The sequence below is a fragment of the Myotis myotis genome, unplaced genomic scaffold, assembly GCF_014108235.1.
Source record: "Myotis myotis isolate mMyoMyo1 unplaced genomic scaffold, mMyoMyo1.p scaffold_m19_p_3, whole genome shotgun sequence".
NCBI classification, from domain to species: Eukaryota; Metazoa; Chordata; class Mammalia; order Chiroptera; family Vespertilionidae; genus Myotis; species Myotis myotis.
This window is the reverse complement of record NW_023416335.1, coordinates 108853278-108871375: the sequence shown is the minus strand read 5'-3', so window position 1 is coordinate 108871375 and position 18098 is coordinate 108853278. Positions and strand designations below refer to the sequence as shown.

The following is an 18098-nucleotide window of genomic DNA, read 5'->3' as shown; positions in this document are numbered from 1 at the left end:
CACAAAAGAAATGGAAATTAAGAAATAGAATAAGAATAATAAATGAAAAAGAAAGTAATAATAATTAAAAGAATACTAGAAGAGAAAATAGGAAGATATATGATTCTGAAAAGAACAAGGGAGAGGAAAAATAAGAATAATGACTAGGAAAAAGAAAATGGTAAAATGAAAAGATGAAAGAGAAAAATGTTATCTACATTAATAAAAGAGAAAGATGCAAATTGACCATACCCCCGAATGCTTCCCAGGGGCTAATAGCAGGATATGCAAATTAACTGCCAACCAAGATGGCGGCCGGCAGCCAGGCAGTTGAAGCGAACAGGAGGCTTGCTTGCTCCAGTGACAGAGGAAGTCAATGTGCCCGGCCTGCGGCAGCCCAGCTTTGAGCTCCGGATGCAACAATGTTGCAATTATAGAAGCTAAACAAAGCCCAGATAGCTGCTTTCAGCTGGCAGCGGGCTCAGAGCTTAGAGCGCCAGTGATGGCAACAGAGTTTTAATTATAAAAGATAAACAAAGCCCAGATAACCTGCTTTCAGCAGCCGAGGCCTCAAGCCTGAGCCAGCCTCAGAGCTAAAGCCGGCTCTCAGCTCCAGCGACAGCCATAGAAGGTAAATAAATCCCAGAATTAAAAAAAAGAAAGAAAGGAGAGGTTGGGAGCTTCAGTCACCCACCAGCCTGAAAACGGCCCTCAGCCCCTCATCCAGACTGGCCAGGCACCCCAGTGGGGACCCCCACCCTAAAGGGGGTGCGGGCAGCCTAAAAACAGCCATCAGCCCCTCATCCAGGCTGGCCAGACACCCCAGTGGGGACTGCCCCCAGAAGCCTCAGCAGCCAGTCTTGCCTTTTGGCCTGGGAACCGCCCATTAGCGGGTTGGCGCTGCAAGGCAAGGCCCACTCCCAGCAGCCGGTTTTGCCTTGTGCCCTGGGAACCACAAATCAGCGGGTCCGGGCTGCAGGGCAAGGCCCGCCCCCAGCAGCAGGTCTTGCCTTGGTGCCTGGGATCCACCCATCAGTGGGTCAAGGCTGCAAGGCAAGGCCCGCCCCCAGAAGCCCCAGCTACTTTAAAAATAGAAGGATTTCCTTTTGAACCAATCTGTTTAGATTCATGATTAGTAAAACAGTATGGAACTAATGAAATACAGTGATAGGAATTAGGAAGTGTGACACTGATGGTTCTGGGCATGTGAAGGGTGAGGGACAGAAGGGTACACATGATCTTCCCTTCAGTTCTGCTGGAGAGATGAGCTCTGAGGGCCAGAGCTGCTCCATGCCCAGAGGAGGTGGGTGTGATCAGTGGCTCTGTTACAGAACTTCTTGCCAAGCAGAGACCTTACCCAACCCACAGGAACCTTTTTACTCCAGAAAACAGAAACAGCCAGTTCCCAATGTGCATGGGAAAACCAGTGTACCCTCCTGTGCACAGTGTCCTGATGGAGTGACGGGGGAGGTGGGCGAGGGGAGCAGTGCAGAGTTGTTAGGCAGCTGGAGTGGGAGTGGAAATGCCATGAAATGTCCACAGTCCTGGCTGTGCCCACGGCCTGGGCGGCTCCTCCAGGCACTGGCTGAGGGATTAGGGCTGATTCTCTCAGGAAGGGAATATTCCATGGGTGAAAGATTTACAGGCTCAGGGTGGGCCGTGTGTTAGTTTGGGGCAAATCCCTCAGCATTCCTGCTGCCAAGCCCTCAAAGGAATGAGGCAGAGGCACCCCTCACCCCCAAGACTCCTTCGTGGACATTTTAGCATCTACGTGATTTTTAATCCCTTCAGGGAGACTTTCTATCCTGCAGTCCCCTCCCACCCCACTGTTGCTGTTTGTCTGCCAGCTGGGTCGAGCATCAAGGGGAAAGGGAGTTAATACTCACTGAAAGACTACTGATCCTACCGGGAAACCAACCTATTTACTGTACTGTTGTAAATATCATACCCTTTATATCCTGTATATTGGCTTCTTTTAAATAAATTGAAATGTCTTAGAAAAAAAGAAGAAGAAAAGGCAAGGCAGGGCGGGACCCAGAAGACCCAGAAGCCGCCTGATATGGTAGTAACTCTATCAGTAAGCACTCTGAAAGTCAGTGGCATAAATGCACCAATTAAAGGACAGATTATGAGGGTGAATCAAAAACAAAACCCACTTTAAATATAAAGACACATATAGATTAAAAGTAAATGAATTAAGCTGCAGCCTGTTTTGCTCAGTGGATAGAGCATTAGCCCGTGGACTGAAGGGTCCCAGGTTCGATTCCAGTCAAGGGAATGTACCTCAGTTGCTGGCTTGATCCCCAGTCCCTATCAGAGTATGTGCAGGAGGCAACCAATCAATGTGCCTCTCCCTTTCCCTTCACTCTTTCTAAAATTCAATGGAAAAATATCCTTGGGTGAAGATTAACAAAAACAAAGTAAGTGGATTAAGTAACATTAAAGAGATTATAAAAAAAATATATTCCAAATTCTGTAAGTTGTATAATGGTTATGTTTAAATTATTAACACCTAAGAAATTGGGTGAAGGGTACATATAATATGCTGTAATATTTTATAGTTTTTTTAGATGTATGAGATTATTTCAAATTAAAATATTAAAAAATTTAAAAATTAATAAAATATTAATTGAAATGTATCTGCATTACATGAAAAATCTCCTAATTGCTTCTAGCATAATTTATTAAATTGCGCTAAAATTTACAAGGGTTCAATTAAAAAATATCTTAATTCTAAATGATAGAATAGAAAATATATAATAGTGCAGTTATAAGCACTTATCTGAAAATACAAATTTAAAGAAGTGAATTTAAAGACGGGATTAGCCAAAGAAAATATATGCACAACCCATGGACACAGACAACAGTATGGTGATGGCCAGAGAGAAGTTGGGGGCAAGAGCTGGGTAGAGGGGGCAAAAGGGGGGAAATAGGGACATCCTATATAATAATAATAAAAGGCTAATATGCACATTGACTGAATGGCAGAATGACCGGTTGCTATGATGCGCACTGGCCACCAAGGGGCAGATGCTCAATGCAGGAGCTGCCCCCTAGTGGTCAGTGCGCTTCCATATGGGGAGTGCCACTCAGCCAGAAGCTGGCTCATGGCTGGCCAGCGCAGTGGTGGTGCCAGGAGCCTCTCCCACCTCCGTGGCAGCACTAAGAATGTCCAACTAATTGTTTAGACCTGATCCCTTGGGGGCCTAAGCCTTTAGTCGGACATCCCCAAGGGCTCCCTGGCTGCTAGAAGGATGTCTGGCTGCAAGCTTAGGCCTGATCCCCTAGGGAGTGGGCCTAAGTCGACAGGTGGACACCCCCCAAGGGGTCCTGAACTGTGAATGGGCACAGGCTGGGCTGAGAGGACCTCCCCCCCCCCCCCCCCCGCCGTGCACAAATTTTTGTGCACTGGGCCTCTAGTGAAAAGATAAATAGAAGACAAAAACGGTTAAGCTAAAGAAACAAAAAAATAGAGTAAAAAAAGGAAAGAGGCAAATAAGAGATATGAAAGAAACGAGAGGAATGAGGAAAAAAATAGTATTAAAGCAATAAAAGGAAAATAATGGGAGAAAAAAAAAAAAACAAGACAAAAAAACCCAACCACGTAATGTTTGTCTTAGCAGATTTTAGTGCCTACTAGGATTTCCCTTTGGGTCCTACTCTTATGTTGTCTGAGGCTGACTATTTTGTATGCTGATTTCAGACCTCCTAGCAGGTACCTTTGTGCTAGCCAGTGTCAGAAGCTGTCCAAGTTTGTCTCTCAGTGCCCTATTCAAAGCTTCAAGCAATCCACAGCTTGTGGCTGCCTCCAGTTTTTTAGCAGCACAGGTCCCTAGGCAGATCAGCAAATGTTCAGACTTAAGGAAATATGGTAGGTGTGTTCCTAGACTATTTTCCTGTCCTCAGCCAGGTAGAGTCCCTCTTAGGCCAGCTGGTGGGGTCTGCTGTAAGCTAGGAGTTTCTATCAGCTTTCTTGTGAGAAAAGTGCCAGCCAGGTTCCCAGAAATGTGGGGGGAATATCCCCACCCCCAAGCCAGCCATTGACAGTCACTGAGACTACTGCCCCTTGAGACTGCTGTCTCCTCAGCAGGGGTCAAGATACAGGGTGGGAGCACTAGATTACAGAAGGTGGTGCTAGTGGGATTCCTTAGTTTGGGGTGAGTTGTATCCCGGAGGGCAGGTATTTGACTTTCCCTAAGCTTCTGCTGCTGGGAAGGGCTTGTGCCTCTCAGGAAAAATGGCTGCTGCCATATGAGGTGGGGGGTGACTCAACACGGGTATCCCTGCAGCCTCCCTCCTTATGACTCTTCCCTACTCCTTCCACACCACCCTCCCTTCAACAAAGCCTAGGGTGAGTCTTTGGGAATGAAACTCCTGTGTGCCAGCCCTTTTAAAAAGTGGCTTTGTTTCCAGACAGCTCAGCTCCCTGGGTGATAAAAGCCCTGGCCACTAGTTGCCACATGGGTGACTGTTCCCAGCTCTGGCTCTCCATGATGGGGAGCCCTGCCTGGGGTCCAGGCCTCTCCCCTCTCTGGGGAGTCATGATCACCCTTGGCCTACTGCTCCTGGGTGCTAGGCCAGCACCTCTCGTGTCCCCTCCCTTCCTACCAGTCACAAGGTGGTTTCTGCCCTTCCTTGGTCAAAAGTCTCTTCAGCCAATCTTCAGCTATATTTCAGGGTGAATATTCCCCAATTTAGTTTTAATTCCAGTTAGATTCTGGGAGGAAGTGGGAGAAAGATCCACCTATTCTGCCACCATCTTCCAACCCCCTCGGGGATGTGCCCCGGTTTTTTTGGTTTTGGTTTTGCTTCTTGCACTTTGTAATTATCTTTCCTTTTTCTCTCTCTCTTTGCTTAATGAGCTCCAACTCATCATGAGAAGAAGTTGACTTCCTTATAACAAAGAGTTAAAAAGAAGACTCTTGGATTATAGGTTATTTTAATGTAATTAATGATTCAGACAAAAGCTGTGTACCTGTAAAATTTACAGAGATATTGCCATATTGCCCTCTAAAAAGACTTTTCCACCCTGGCCATGTTTCTTGATGGTTAGAGCATTGGCCCACACACTGAATGGTCTTGGGTTTTATTACTTATACCTAGGTTTCGGGTTCGATACCTGGCCCTGGTCAGGGCACATGCAAGAGGCAACCAATGGATGTGTCTCTTTCACATTGATCTTTCCCTCCCTCTCCTTCCCTCACTCCCTTCTTTTTTCCCTCATTTCCATTCTCTCTAAAAATCAATGGAAAAAATATCCTCAGGTGAAGATTAAAAAATAAATAAATAAAAATAAAGCTTTTTCAATTTCTAGTTCCACCATGGTGTATGAGACTGACTTCCCAAAGTCCTGCTAATACTGCATATTATCCTATATAATAATAGCATAATATGCAAATCGACCGGAATGGCAGAACGACCAGTCGCTATGATGTGCAAAGACCACCAGGGGGCTGACGCTCAATGCAGAAGCTGCCCCTAGCCCGCAGAACCCAATCGCCTGATCAGGGCCTGCCAGCCAACCTCTCGATCCCTCCTCCCAGCCAGCAGGCCCCAATCGCCCAATGGGGAACAGGGAACTGGGAGTGGGTGGCAACGGACACGGGTGGCATCAGGCCAAGGCAGTGTGAGTGGGGCCCCGATTGCCCCGCCAGTCGCCCCACACACAGAGGGCAACCGGCGGGGGGCAGGACCGTCTGCTGGCAGCCAGGGAAGATCGGCCCTGATAGCAGGCCAGGCCTAGGGATCCTACCCATGCACGAATTTCATGCACCAGGCCTCTAGTAATTAAATGTTTGCCAAACTGATAGGTATGGGGGAAATCTCATTTTCTTTTTAAATAGGAACAATTTCAAATATAAAAAAATTATACTGAAAAAAATAAATGCCCATGTACCTACTATCTATCCTATTTAATAAAAGAGTAATAAGCAAATTGACCGTCACTTCGTGATAAAGATGGAGGCACCCACAGCCAATAAGGAGGGAATATGCAAATTGACATGACAAAGATGGCACGGAGTGGGCGGGGGGGGGGGGTTGGCTTCCTCCATCACCCCAGCAACCGAGGAAGCCAAGCCAGCACAGCGTGCGCAGGCAGGGGGCTTGGCTTCCTTGGTTGGGGGGTCAGCCACCGTGGTGGGCCAGATTGACGTCCTCCTGGCCGTACCACGGGGGTTTGTGGATCTGCACAGCCACAGGCCTCCGGTGCGTGCATCCTCTCCTCCCCCCCGGCATGTGAACATCCCCAGCACACTGTCACCCACACGTGCCTGCAACAGTCCCGGACCATGGCGCACGCAAATTCCTCCCCCGCCCCCCGCCCCTCCGCCGCACTTCCATCAACCCCAGCATGCCTACGTCCCCCACAGGACATGCGCACATCCCCTCCGGCACACTCACATCCTTTGGAGAGTGTCTGGGTGTTCCGGGTGCTGGGGTTGGGCGCCTGTGAGATGACAGTGAGAGGGCGGAGTGGTGACGCCCTGTTCCCTTGGAGGCCAGTGCAGTGACGAGATCACCTCTGTGGGGCTAATGCAGGTGCTGAAGCGGGAGCAGGTGCAGACAGACACACCTGGTGGGCGCGGGTGGCCCTCGCTGAGGTGTCTTCAGTCAGCATTCAAGATCAGGAACCCAGAGGAGGCGAGGAGTTCCATCCTCTCAGTGAAACAGTGGGATAGTCGGGGCGACTGCAGAGGAGGAATGTGCACTTTGGGTGCCGGCACCATGAGCGAAGGCTGCCCTAACTGAGCCTCACTCACGTGGGTCCTAGCACACTCCTGCCAGGCAGCGGGTGACAGGATGTACTTTTCCGAGTTAATGAGAGAAAACATTGATTCTCCCACTGCCTGTGAAGGTGGAAAGCGGAGTGGGGAGACATGCAGGGAGTGAGCGAGGTTCCCTCTGGGGGTTCCAAATCCACTGTTGGTTCCTTTCACCACTGACTAGAGATATACAGGGTGTCCCCCCAAAATGTATACACACTTTGAATACCTACTAATTCCAATGGTTTTAAGCATGAAAAGAAAGAAACAACAATGGAGCTGTCAGGGAGAAACCAAGATGGCGGCATAGGTTAACGCCGGAGATTCCTGCCTCGAACAACCACTTCAAAAAACAACTAAAGATGGAACGGACATCATCCAGACCCACAGGAAGGCTGGCTGAGTGGAAATTCTACAACTAGGAGGAAAGAGAATATCATACCCAGACTCAGAGGAGGCGCAGTGCTGAAGTGAAATACTCAGGTGCAGAGAGCGCGCGAGCGGGCTGGCGGCTGAGGGCGCGGTTGTTGTTTTCAATCGGGAGGGAGTTTCAGACTCTGAGCTCCAGATCTGGGCGAGTCTCTAGGGACCCAGACTCAAACGGGAGAAGCGGGACTGTCTGGCTTCCGTCGGAACTTGAAGGCAGCTTTCTATTCGAGGTTTGCAGCGGTTGCTGGGACTCTGTGAGGCAGAGCCCCTAGGGACAGAACTGAGAGCAGCCATAACTGCTCGCTCCGGCCCGCCCTATAGATCCCCTGGGACCCGCCCCGCCCAAGCCCTGCACAGAGCCATTTGCCGGATAGCCTCAGGCAAACGCTAGATTAGCACCGCCCTAGAGATCCAGCACAGAAGCTCTCCCACTGCAGACACAGCGGACTCTCATAGCCAGTTAGCCTGGAGGTCAAATCACCCCCGGTATTGCCGTCAACAATCAAGGCTTAACTACAACAAGACTTCGCACAAAGACCACTAGGGGGTGTACCAAGAAAAGATAAAAAAATGCGGAGACAAACAGGACAAAACTGTCAATGGAGGATATTGAGTTCAGAACCACACTTTTAAGGTCTCTTAAAAACTGTCTAGAAGCCGCCGATAAATGTAGTGAGATCCTCAAGAAAACTAATGAGACCCTCGATGTTATGATAAAGAACCAACTAGAAATTAAGCATACACGGACTGAAATAACGAATACTATATAGACTCCCAACAGCAGACCAGAGGAGCGCAAGAATCAAGGCAACGATTTAAAATGTGAAGAAGCAAAAAACACCCAACCAGAAAAGCAAAATGAAAAAAGAATCCGAAAATACGAAGATAGTGTAAGGAGCCTCTGGGACAGCTTCAAGCGTACCAACATCAGAATTATAGGGGTGCCAGAAGATGAGAGAGAGCAAGATATTGAAAACCTATTTGAAGAAATAATGACAGAAAACTTCCCCCACCTGGTGAAAGAAATAGACTTACAGGTCCAAGAAGCGCAGAGAACCCCAAACAAAAGGAATCCAAAGAGGACCACACCAAGACACATCATAATTAAAATGCCAAGAGCAAAAGACAAAGAGAGAATCTTAAAAGCAGCAAGAGAGAGAAACTCAGTTACCTACAAGGGAATACCCATACGACTGTCAGCTGATTTCTCAACAGAAACTTTGCAGGCCAGAAGGGAATGGCAAGAAATATTCAAAGTGATGAATGCCAAGAACCTACAACCAAGATTACTTTATCCAGCAAAGCTATCATTCAGAACTGAAGGTCAGATAAAGAGCTTCACAGATAAGGAAAAGCTAAAGGAGTTCATCACCACCAAACCAGTATTATATGAAATGCTGAAAGGTATCCTTTAAGAAGAGGAAGAAGAAAAAGGTAAAGATACAAATTATGAACAACGAACATGCATCTATCAACAAGTGAATCTCAGAATCAAGTGAATAAATAATCTGGTGATCATAATAGAATCGGGGACATAGAAAGGGAATGGACTGACTATTCTTGGGGGGGAAAGGGGTGTGGGAGATGCGGGAAGAGACTGGACAAAAAATTGTGCACCTATGGATGAGGACAGTGGGTGGGGAATGAGGGCGGAGGGTGGGGCGGGAACTGGGAGGAGGGAAGTTATGGGGGGAAAAAAGAGGAACAAATGTAATAATCTGAACAATAAAGATTTAATTTTAAAAAAAAACAAAAAACAATGGAGCTGTCATCTGTTAAAAGTGCAGGCACAAACCAGCAGTGGGACATTCCCTGAGGGGTCCCAGATTGGAGAGGGTGAAGGCCAGACTGAGAGGCCCCTCTCCAACGCCCCACACACGAATTTCATGCACCGGGCCTCTAGTATTTCGTATATTTTAACATTTTGTAATATTTATTTCAGATTGTTTTTGATTAACAAAATGACACCAGACCTGAAAACTCACCACCTCATTCCGTTCCCTGTCAGAGGACACCTGAAATGAGTGCATTCCTCCCTGTCATGAGTTTGCAGTGTTGCATACATAGTTCAATGCAGTACTATGTCTCAACTCGGGTTATTTATGAAGTTTGCTTTCCAATTTTCTTTTTCCTGCGTTTTGGGATGTGTGTGTGTTTTATCCTCTCTTTCTCACTGTGACTTTTTCTCTGATGTTTGAGTATACTGCTGTGTCCTCATGTTCAGGAGTATGCAGCTGAAGCCAAGCAGGAGCTCCAAGGCATGAATGAGGCTGTTCGAGGGCCACCTGCCACAGGCCATTTATCTGACCTGTCCAATCGGGGATCTGCAGATCTCTCCCCCAGGGAAGACTGAAAAAGAAAGCCCTAGCTGGGCCAAGAGGAAAGGAGGCAGGGGGATTTACAGTTTAGGTGGTGTTAAGGAGAGCCTCCCTGAGTAGACATTTACAGTCATGCTGGAAGGTAGGGAGGGTACTGCCTTTTGGACATCTGGGAAACTAACATTACTGACAAGTGGAGAGCAAAGGTCTCCATGCAGGAGGTGGCATGCCTTGGTATATATTTATCCTCTTTATACATTTCAAATACTTGTCCTAGTTCATTGCTTGACTTTTTAATTTCTTTTGTCAAATAGAATTTTTCTATTTTTGTATACAAATTTTGCTTTTTGAAAATACGTGGCACCCTAACCGGTTTGGCTCAGTGGATAGAGCATCGGCCTGTGGACTGAAGGATCCTGGGTTCAATTCCAGTCAAGGGCATATGCCAGGGTTGCGGACTTGATCCCCAGTGGTGGGCGTGCAGGAAGCAGCCGATCAATGATTCTCTCTCATTGATGTTTCTATCTCTCTCTCCCCCTCCCTTCCTCTCTGAAATCAATAAAAATATTTTTAAAAAAGAAAATGTATTCAAATATATTTAAAAAGAAAGAAAATATGTGGCTTCACTTGCTTGTTGCTTTACAAAGTCCTTCTTTTCCCCAAGATTTTCCTATTTTTTTTTTGTAGTTTTACAGCTTTGTTTTTACTGTTTAGTTTTAAAATAAATTTTCTATTTATTCAAAATAGAAGTAAATTGAAAATGGGAATCTACATTTTTTTCTTCATGCATAGTCAGTTGTGCTGGCACCATATTCAACTAGCCCCTTAGTCCTCATTAATTTTAAATGCCCATTAACTAAATTCTGTAACTGAGTCCATTTCTAAATTGTTTATGCTATTCTATTAATGTTTTTACCTCTTCCTTTTTCTACCACACTTTACCATCACTAAAACTTTTTGGTGTCTACCAAATACTAGTAGAACATCCCTGCCCCAACTTGTTCTTTTTTTAAAATTTTTTATTCATTATTTTTTAAAGAGAGAGAGAAACATTGATTTATTTCACTTATTTATGCTCCTTGTTTGTGCCCCAGCCAGGGATTGAACCCACAACCTTGGGACGATGCTCCAACCAATGAGCTACCCAGCCAGGACCCAATTTCTTTAAAAAAAGAAATTGACCCAAGCTGGTTTTGCTCAGTGGATAGAGCTTCGGCTTGCAGACTGAAGGGTCCCAGGATCGATTCTGATCCAGGGCACATACCTTTGGTTGCAGGCTCAATCCCCAGCCCTGGTCAGGTTGCATGCAGGTGGCAACCAATCAATGTATCTTTCTCACATCAATGTTTCTCTCTCTCTGTTTCTCACCCTCCCTTCTACTCTCTCTAAAAATCAATGGAAAAATATCCTTGGTGAGGATTAACAACAACAAAATAACCTGTTCATCTTTATTTTTTCTTCTGAATGAATATTTACATATATTTAAAAGTTCATTTTGTTACTTTGAGAAAATTCCTTATAACTTTTCTTTTTTTCTTTCCTTCTTTTTAAGGCCTTACCTATAAGAAGCTAAACCGGCTTGACGAGGCTTTGGACTGTTTCCTGAAGCTTCATGCAATCCTGAGAAACAGCGCTCAAGTTTTGTACCAAATAGCCAATGTGTATCTTACATGAAAAATTTAGGGAACATTATTAATTAATTCAGTTGGTAATTGTGTACCAGTTATTAAGTAAGCTTAACTAATTAAGTAATTGATGAGGATAATATTTTAAAACCTAATAGATTAATATGTAATAAAAATATTTTTTGAGCAATCCTGTTTTAAAGGATCATTTGCATTGTAAGAGGAATTATTTAAAGGTTAAAACTATTATTAATTTTTAGAAATAATCATTAAAGTAATTGGGTATAATATGTTGAGTACTCATAAGCTAATTATCAAATGTAAATTAGATAGTTTACAATGTATTAACTCTGAGTTTTAGAGGGTTTTGTTGAAGCAGTAGCTAATTAAAAGGAAAATACCGTTTATTATTGATTAGTACTATTAATTGAATTTGAACTTATTCTTTCTGTTCACTCAGTAGTCTACTCATTGACTGTGGGCTGTATGTGCCATATTTTACTTAGGATTCAGGACCTGCTGAAATATAAAACATTGCTCTCCTGTCAGTTTCTTCTGCAACTCTTAGCTTTACTGTAGTTGATTTTTTTCCCTGCTCTTGGTTGGAAGAGCAGAAATCTGTTAATGTTTTTAATGTCTTTGACACTATTTGAAAAAAAACACTTTAATTTCTTATTTTAAAAACTAGAGGCCCGGTGCACGAATTCATGCACGGGTGGGGTCCCTCTGCCTGGCTGGCGATTGGGGCTGATCGGGGCTAACTGGGGCCAGCCAGCCGGCGGGGAGGGACCGAGGGAGGTTGGCCGGCCTTGGAGGGGAGGGACTGTGGGAGGTGGACCAGCCACCGGAGGTTGGCTGTGGGAGTGCACTGACCACCCGGCTGGCCGGGGGGAGAGACTGTGGGAGGTTGGCCAGCCACAGGAGGTTGGCTCTGGGAGCGCACTGACTACCAGGGGGCAGCTCCTGCATTGAGCGTCTGCCCCATGGTGGTCAGAGCGTGTCATAGCGACCAGTCGACAGGTCGTTCAGTTGTCTGGTCATTTGGTCACTTAGGCTTTTATATTTAGAGATAATAAGCTTTGAAAACTTTGGGAAGGATTAAAATTTTATGAAGGTTTAAGTTATTATTATGTTGATATAAACTTTATGCAAATACATTTAGAAAAAAGTATATTATGAAGTGTACCATTAAAAATTTTGTTAATCCTCACTTGAGGATATTTTTTCCATTGTTTTTCAGAGAAAGTGGAAGGAAGGGAGGAATGGGGAGAGAGAAAGAAAAAGATTAACATAAGAGAGACACATCAACTTGCTGCCTCCCTAACACACCCTGACTAGGGGTGGGGAGTGAACCCTCAACCCAGGTGTGTGCCCTTGACCAGGAATCGAAAGTGCAACTCTTTGGCACATGGTTTGGTGCTCTAATCACTGAGAAATACCAGCCAGGGCACCATTAATAAGTTTAAGTAGTATCTGCCATATTATTGGTAGAGTAGATTTAAAAAATTTTATTAAAATATTTAGTTGTAGAGCAAATTACTTAATAGTTATTTCTTTTAGCCTTTTTGTTTTGTCTGTTTTATTTCTCTGAAATTGCCAGTATCATGATCAATTTGGACCCAGTAAAGTAATTGATATGCTTAAGGCTATTTGAATATATTTCCTTATTTTTGTGTATTCCTTATGGTATCACATTTTTCATCATTAAAAACAGGAGACTCTTATTTTTCAAAAAAAGGATTAGAATAGGTGTGAACAAGGTGTCTGAGTGTATGCAAAGGACCTACTAAGCACAAAAAAAAGAACTCCCTATGTGGGACTCATAATCTAATTAGGAAAATACATGAAACTATGCCCTGAATATGTTGAATGTGTTACAAGAGATAGGATGGTTGAATACAACACTCAGGCATTTTATTAAGGACAAACTTTGGACAATGCTTTGGAAATCGATACTATGGATGGAAATGAGGCAAAGGAAAAGCCAAGTGTACATATGGAACAAGAGTCACGTACAGTGCTGCTCCATTTTTCGTTTTCATCCCTAAGGAAATCCAGAATAAATAGTATTAGATAGTACATCACTATAGCCTAGGGCAGTGGTCGGCAAACTGTGGCTCTCGAGCCACATGCGGCTCTTTGGCCCCTTGAGTGTGGCTCTTCCACAAAATACCACGTGTGGGCGCACACGTACAGTGCGATTGAAACTTCGTGGCCCATGCGCAGAAGTCGGTATTTTGTGGAAGAGCCACACTCAAGGGGCCAAAGAGCCACATGTGGCTTGCGAGCCACAGTTTGCCAACCACTGGCCTAGGGAATCATTTGAATCATTTTTGTTGTAATGTCATTTTTAGGTTTGCTTATTGATCAGTGAATTCAGAATAACTGTGTTATCCTTAACTGAAATTGTCCAAGATATGAATTAATGGAAGATCCCAGTCAAGCTATTGAATGGTTAATGCAGCTGATCAGTGTTGTTCCAACTGATTCTAGAGCTCTGTCTAAACTAGGAGAATTATATGATAGTGAAGGAGATAAGTCGCAAGCATTTCAATACTACTATGAGGTAGGCGGATAATCTTTCCTTCTACTTTTTAGCTTTTATGAATTGTTTTATAAAATACAGTGGCCTTTTAACTTACAGTTTTTTAAATTGTTGATACTATTGCAGATGTCCCCCAATGTTCCGCCCCTCTACCAACCTTCTACCAGCCTCTGCCCCCCTCTCTCTGGCCATCACTACACTGTAGAAATGTTTATTAGTTTTTAAATGAATAAAAATTTAAAATTAAACATTTGTGGACTATAAAGTTGTTTATTAATTTTAATAAAAAATGAAATTAGTACAGACTCATTTTTCTCGACACATGATTTTCATGTCTTTTTTATTCTATTACATATTTAATTTGACTCAGATTATGTATCAGTACATAAAAAAGATACAGATAGTCAAAAAATGTGTAAAACAAGTCTTTTTTTCTAAATCTTGTATAGTTTCAAAATCTTTTGAAGTGCACATGACAGCTTATACTTCTTTTATTAAGAAATTCTATACTGGATGCATTAATCACTCAATAGGTAAAATGTCCAAGAAGTAAATTATGCATTGCAACTGAAGTTGTATTGTCATGTTCTGTATTTTCTCTAGTCATACAGGTATTTCCCTTCTAACATTGAAGTCATTGAGTGGCTTGGAGCCTATTATATTGACACCCAATTTTGTGAAAAAGCCATTCAGTACTTTGAAAGAGCTGCTCTTATACAGTAAGTAACCATATTTATGTTTATGTTTAATTTAATGTCTCCTGATGGGATTTTATTTTATTTATAGAATTAGAATTTGATAGACACATTAAGTTCATGAACAAATATTAATGAACATTCATTATTTCCATTTTCTTGTGTTATGTTCCATTTTACTTGGTCTTTATTGTGATAAATATATTTCCTTTTTATGCAAAAGTTTTTAAAATACTGCTTTAAAATACTTTTCTTTATGTATTTTTCTTATTCATATCTCAGCAAACAAGTATTGTTTCTTTATCAGCCAGAAAAATTACTATCTCAAAATAGTCACGGGATATAAAGTACAGCATAGGGAATGTAGTCATAACATTGTAATAACTATGGATGGTGTTAGGTAAGCACTGGAAATATCAAAGAAGCACTTAATAAATTATATGATTGTCTATTTACTATGCTGTACACCTGAAACTAATACAAAATAATATTGAATGTAAACTGTAATTGAAAAATAAAACTTTTAAAGAGAAAAATAAAGTTAAAAAAAGAAAAAGAAAAAATTTTTTTTACTTCCCCAGAAAAAAAGAAAATTACTATCTCAGTTCTAGAACAAAGTTTCATTTCTGAAATAAGTTTCAATTTATAATTGATATACATTGTATATTAAAAATTAAACTTCTAAAGATATCTTTAATTTTATATCAGTGTTTTGTACATGTATGTTTCAAAAATAATTGAAATACTAGTATATAATATTCTGCCTTGTATTTGACCAAATTTAATTTTAACATTAAATATGACTTTGAATCATTTGAATGATAAAGGAATGCTTAATAATTTAAGTGATCTCTGAGTATAATTTGTATTATATAATTAATTTTTATGACATTTGTTTCACTAAACATTTTGAGAATTATAAAACAAAAAGCATAGGGGGATAGCTTTAACTTTAATTATATGCTCTAGATATAGCTGCAGAGATAATGCATTGTAACTTTTTTATTATACTTAACTAGAGGCCCGGTACACAAAAATTTGTGTACTCGGGGGGGTCCCTCAGCCCGGCTTGTGCCCTCTCACAGTCTGGGACCCCTCGGGATGACCACCTGCTGGCTTAGGCCTCCTCCTCGGGGGGATTGGACCTAAGCTGGCAGTCAGACATCCCTCTGGCAGCCCGGAGCCCTTGGAGGATGTCCACTTGCCAGCAGGGAGCAGGCCTAAGCTGCAGTCGGACATCCTTAGTGCTGCTGAGGAGGTGGGAGAGGCTCCCACCACCACTGCTGTACTGGCAGCCGTCAGCCTGGCTTGTGGCTGAGTAGAGCTCCCCTTGTGGGAGCACACTGACCACCAGGGGGCATCTCCTGCATTGAGCGTCTGCCCCCTGGTGGTCAGTGTGTATCATAGTGACCAGTCATTCCCAGTCATTCTGTTGTTAGGGTCAATTTGCATATTACCCTTTTATTATATAGGATAGAGGCCTGGTGCACGGGTGGGGGCTGGCTGGTTAGCTCTGAAGGGTGTCCGGATCAGGATGGGGGTCCTGCTGGAGTGCCTGGCCAGCCTGGGTGAGGGGCTGAGGGCCATTTTCAGGCTGGCCACATCCCCTTCAGGGTGGGGGGTCCGGCTGGGGTGCTGGCCAGTCTGGGTGAGTGGCTGATGGCTGTTTGCAGGCTGGCCAAGCCCCCCAGCGGGGACCCTCACCCCCTGAGGCTGTGGCCATCCTGGGTGAGGGGTTGATTGCTGTTTGCAGGCTGGCCATGGCCCCCAGCCACCCAAGCTCCCAGTGGAGGTTGGCTGGAAGCAGGTATCTGGGATTTATTTATCTTCTATAATTGAAACTTTGTTGCCTTGAGCGGAGGCCACAGCCTGCCAGGGCAGGCGGGAAGCTTGGCTTCCTCCATCACTGGGACAACCAAGCATCCTGCTTGCTCCAGCTCCGTGGCGGCCAGCTGCCATCTTGGTTGGGTTAATTTGCATATAGTCGCTCTGATTGGCTGGTGGGCATGGCTTGGGGCATAGCGGAGGTGTGGTCAATTTGCATGTTTCTCTTTTATTAGATTAGATCCTAATTCTAACCCTGTCAGGTAAGACCCTTCCTCCTTTGAAACTCCATCTACCATGGTTCCCAAATGAATGTCACATGTTGACCTCGTCTAGTTCATGCTCTTTCTATCCCATCAGTAGTCTAGCCTCACAAGTGTCAACCTCCCCAAATTCATTGATCTAGATTAGCCATCTAGATCTTACCTGATTGATTACCACCCAGCATATTTTTACCAATAAAATATTTTATTATAACACCCAGCTGTCTAAACATAACCTCTCTTCTCCCTCACCCCTACTCTCCAGTGTACCTCTCTCAGGTAAGACCAAGACCTCTAGTCTCTTGACCCTCATTCCTCTCACAGGTTCTCCAGGCTTTAGTTCTGAACCCATTCTTCCTAGGCTGCTTCGTTGTTCACATCTGTGCTCTTTCTTGCCAACATTCTTTGGTTATTTTGCTGTCCCATTTGTCCCCCAAAATTTCATGGGTTGATACAGCCTTTTCACTCTTGTTTGCAGCCTGGGAAGATCTATCATACATAGGTAAACTGATGCCACACATATTTGTGTTATGTGAACAGTGCTCATCAATCTGATGTGTTTCTCTTTAACTCCCCTTTTTATTTCCCTCACAGATCACCTCAACTTTCATTTTATACTTCAGTTTACCTGAAAATAAAAGCCTTTTCCAGGAACTCCCCTAATATTTCCCTCTCCCTGCTTCCCTATAAATTTGCTTCCACTTGCATCTGGATTTGCCTCCTTCTGACTAAATGACCGAGACATTCCATATGCATTGGTTACCTCTCCTATTCCTGAGCATTTATTTTCTGTGCCATACATCAGAATTTCCACTTTATGGAGGGGTGCTGGTTTCTTTGCCTTGGTAAGAGAGTTTGGAAATAGATGAGAGTGATGATAGTTGCACAACATTGCGAATGTAATTAATGCCACTGAATTGTGTACCTAAACATGGTTAAAATGACAAGTTTTTGTTATATCTGTTTTAATGATAACTTTTTAAAATTATTAATGTAATATATCTAAGCTTTTGAATTACACACTTTAAATGGGTGAATTATATGTTACATGAGTTATATCTCAAAGCTGTTACAAAAGGATACATGCTATGTTAGCTCATTCATGTGAAGTTCAGAAACAGACTAAGTCAGCAGTTTTAAAGTCAGGATGATAGTTACCGTCACAGGTGAAGGAGGGGATGGTGGAAGGGAGCAGGAAGGACACATCTGGGGTCTTAGCAGTGTCCTGTTTCTTGAACTGCAGAGCAGTTACTTGTGTATTCACTTTAAGACAATTTACGGAGCTGTACAGCTATGTTTTGTGTGCTTTTCCATGTGTTATACTTCACAGTGAAAGATTTAAAAGTTAAAGAAAAAATATAATACAAGCCAAGAAAGGAGTACTGCCCCACCCTATTGGCACCATTTGGAAATGTGGGGGAGGGGCATTTTATGGTCTTGATGATGGGGACACACAGTGGGTATTAGGTGTGCAGCTGCCTGAGATGGTGAATACTCAGTAATGTGTAGAGGATTTGCATAGTGAACAGTGTCACCCCAAATGCTAATGGCACCTTCCACCAAACACTGCACTAGAAGAGAGCATGTTAATCATATGGCTTTGTCACTGAGATTGTCATCTTAAAATTCGAAAGTCTTTTCTCTGGGGCCATTTGA

The 18098-nt window shown here is 43.5% G+C and overlaps 1 protein-coding gene across 3 annotated transcripts in view; it reads left to right on the top strand.

Moving 5' to 3' along the window:
- IFT88 (intraflagellar transport 88) overlaps positions 1-18098 on the top strand; it is a 176384-nt gene that overhangs the window by 84470 nt on the left and 73816 nt on the right. For all 3 annotated transcript variants that reach the window (XM_036300081.1, XM_036300080.1, XM_036300079.1), the window contains exons 18-20: positions 11043-11151; positions 13531-13681; positions 14264-14379. In XM_036300081.1, the coding sequence (XP_036155974.1) occupies positions 11043-11151; positions 13531-13681; positions 14264-14379 (376 nt within the window). The remainder of the gene's footprint in view (positions 1-11042; positions 11152-13530; positions 13682-14263; positions 14380-18098) is intronic.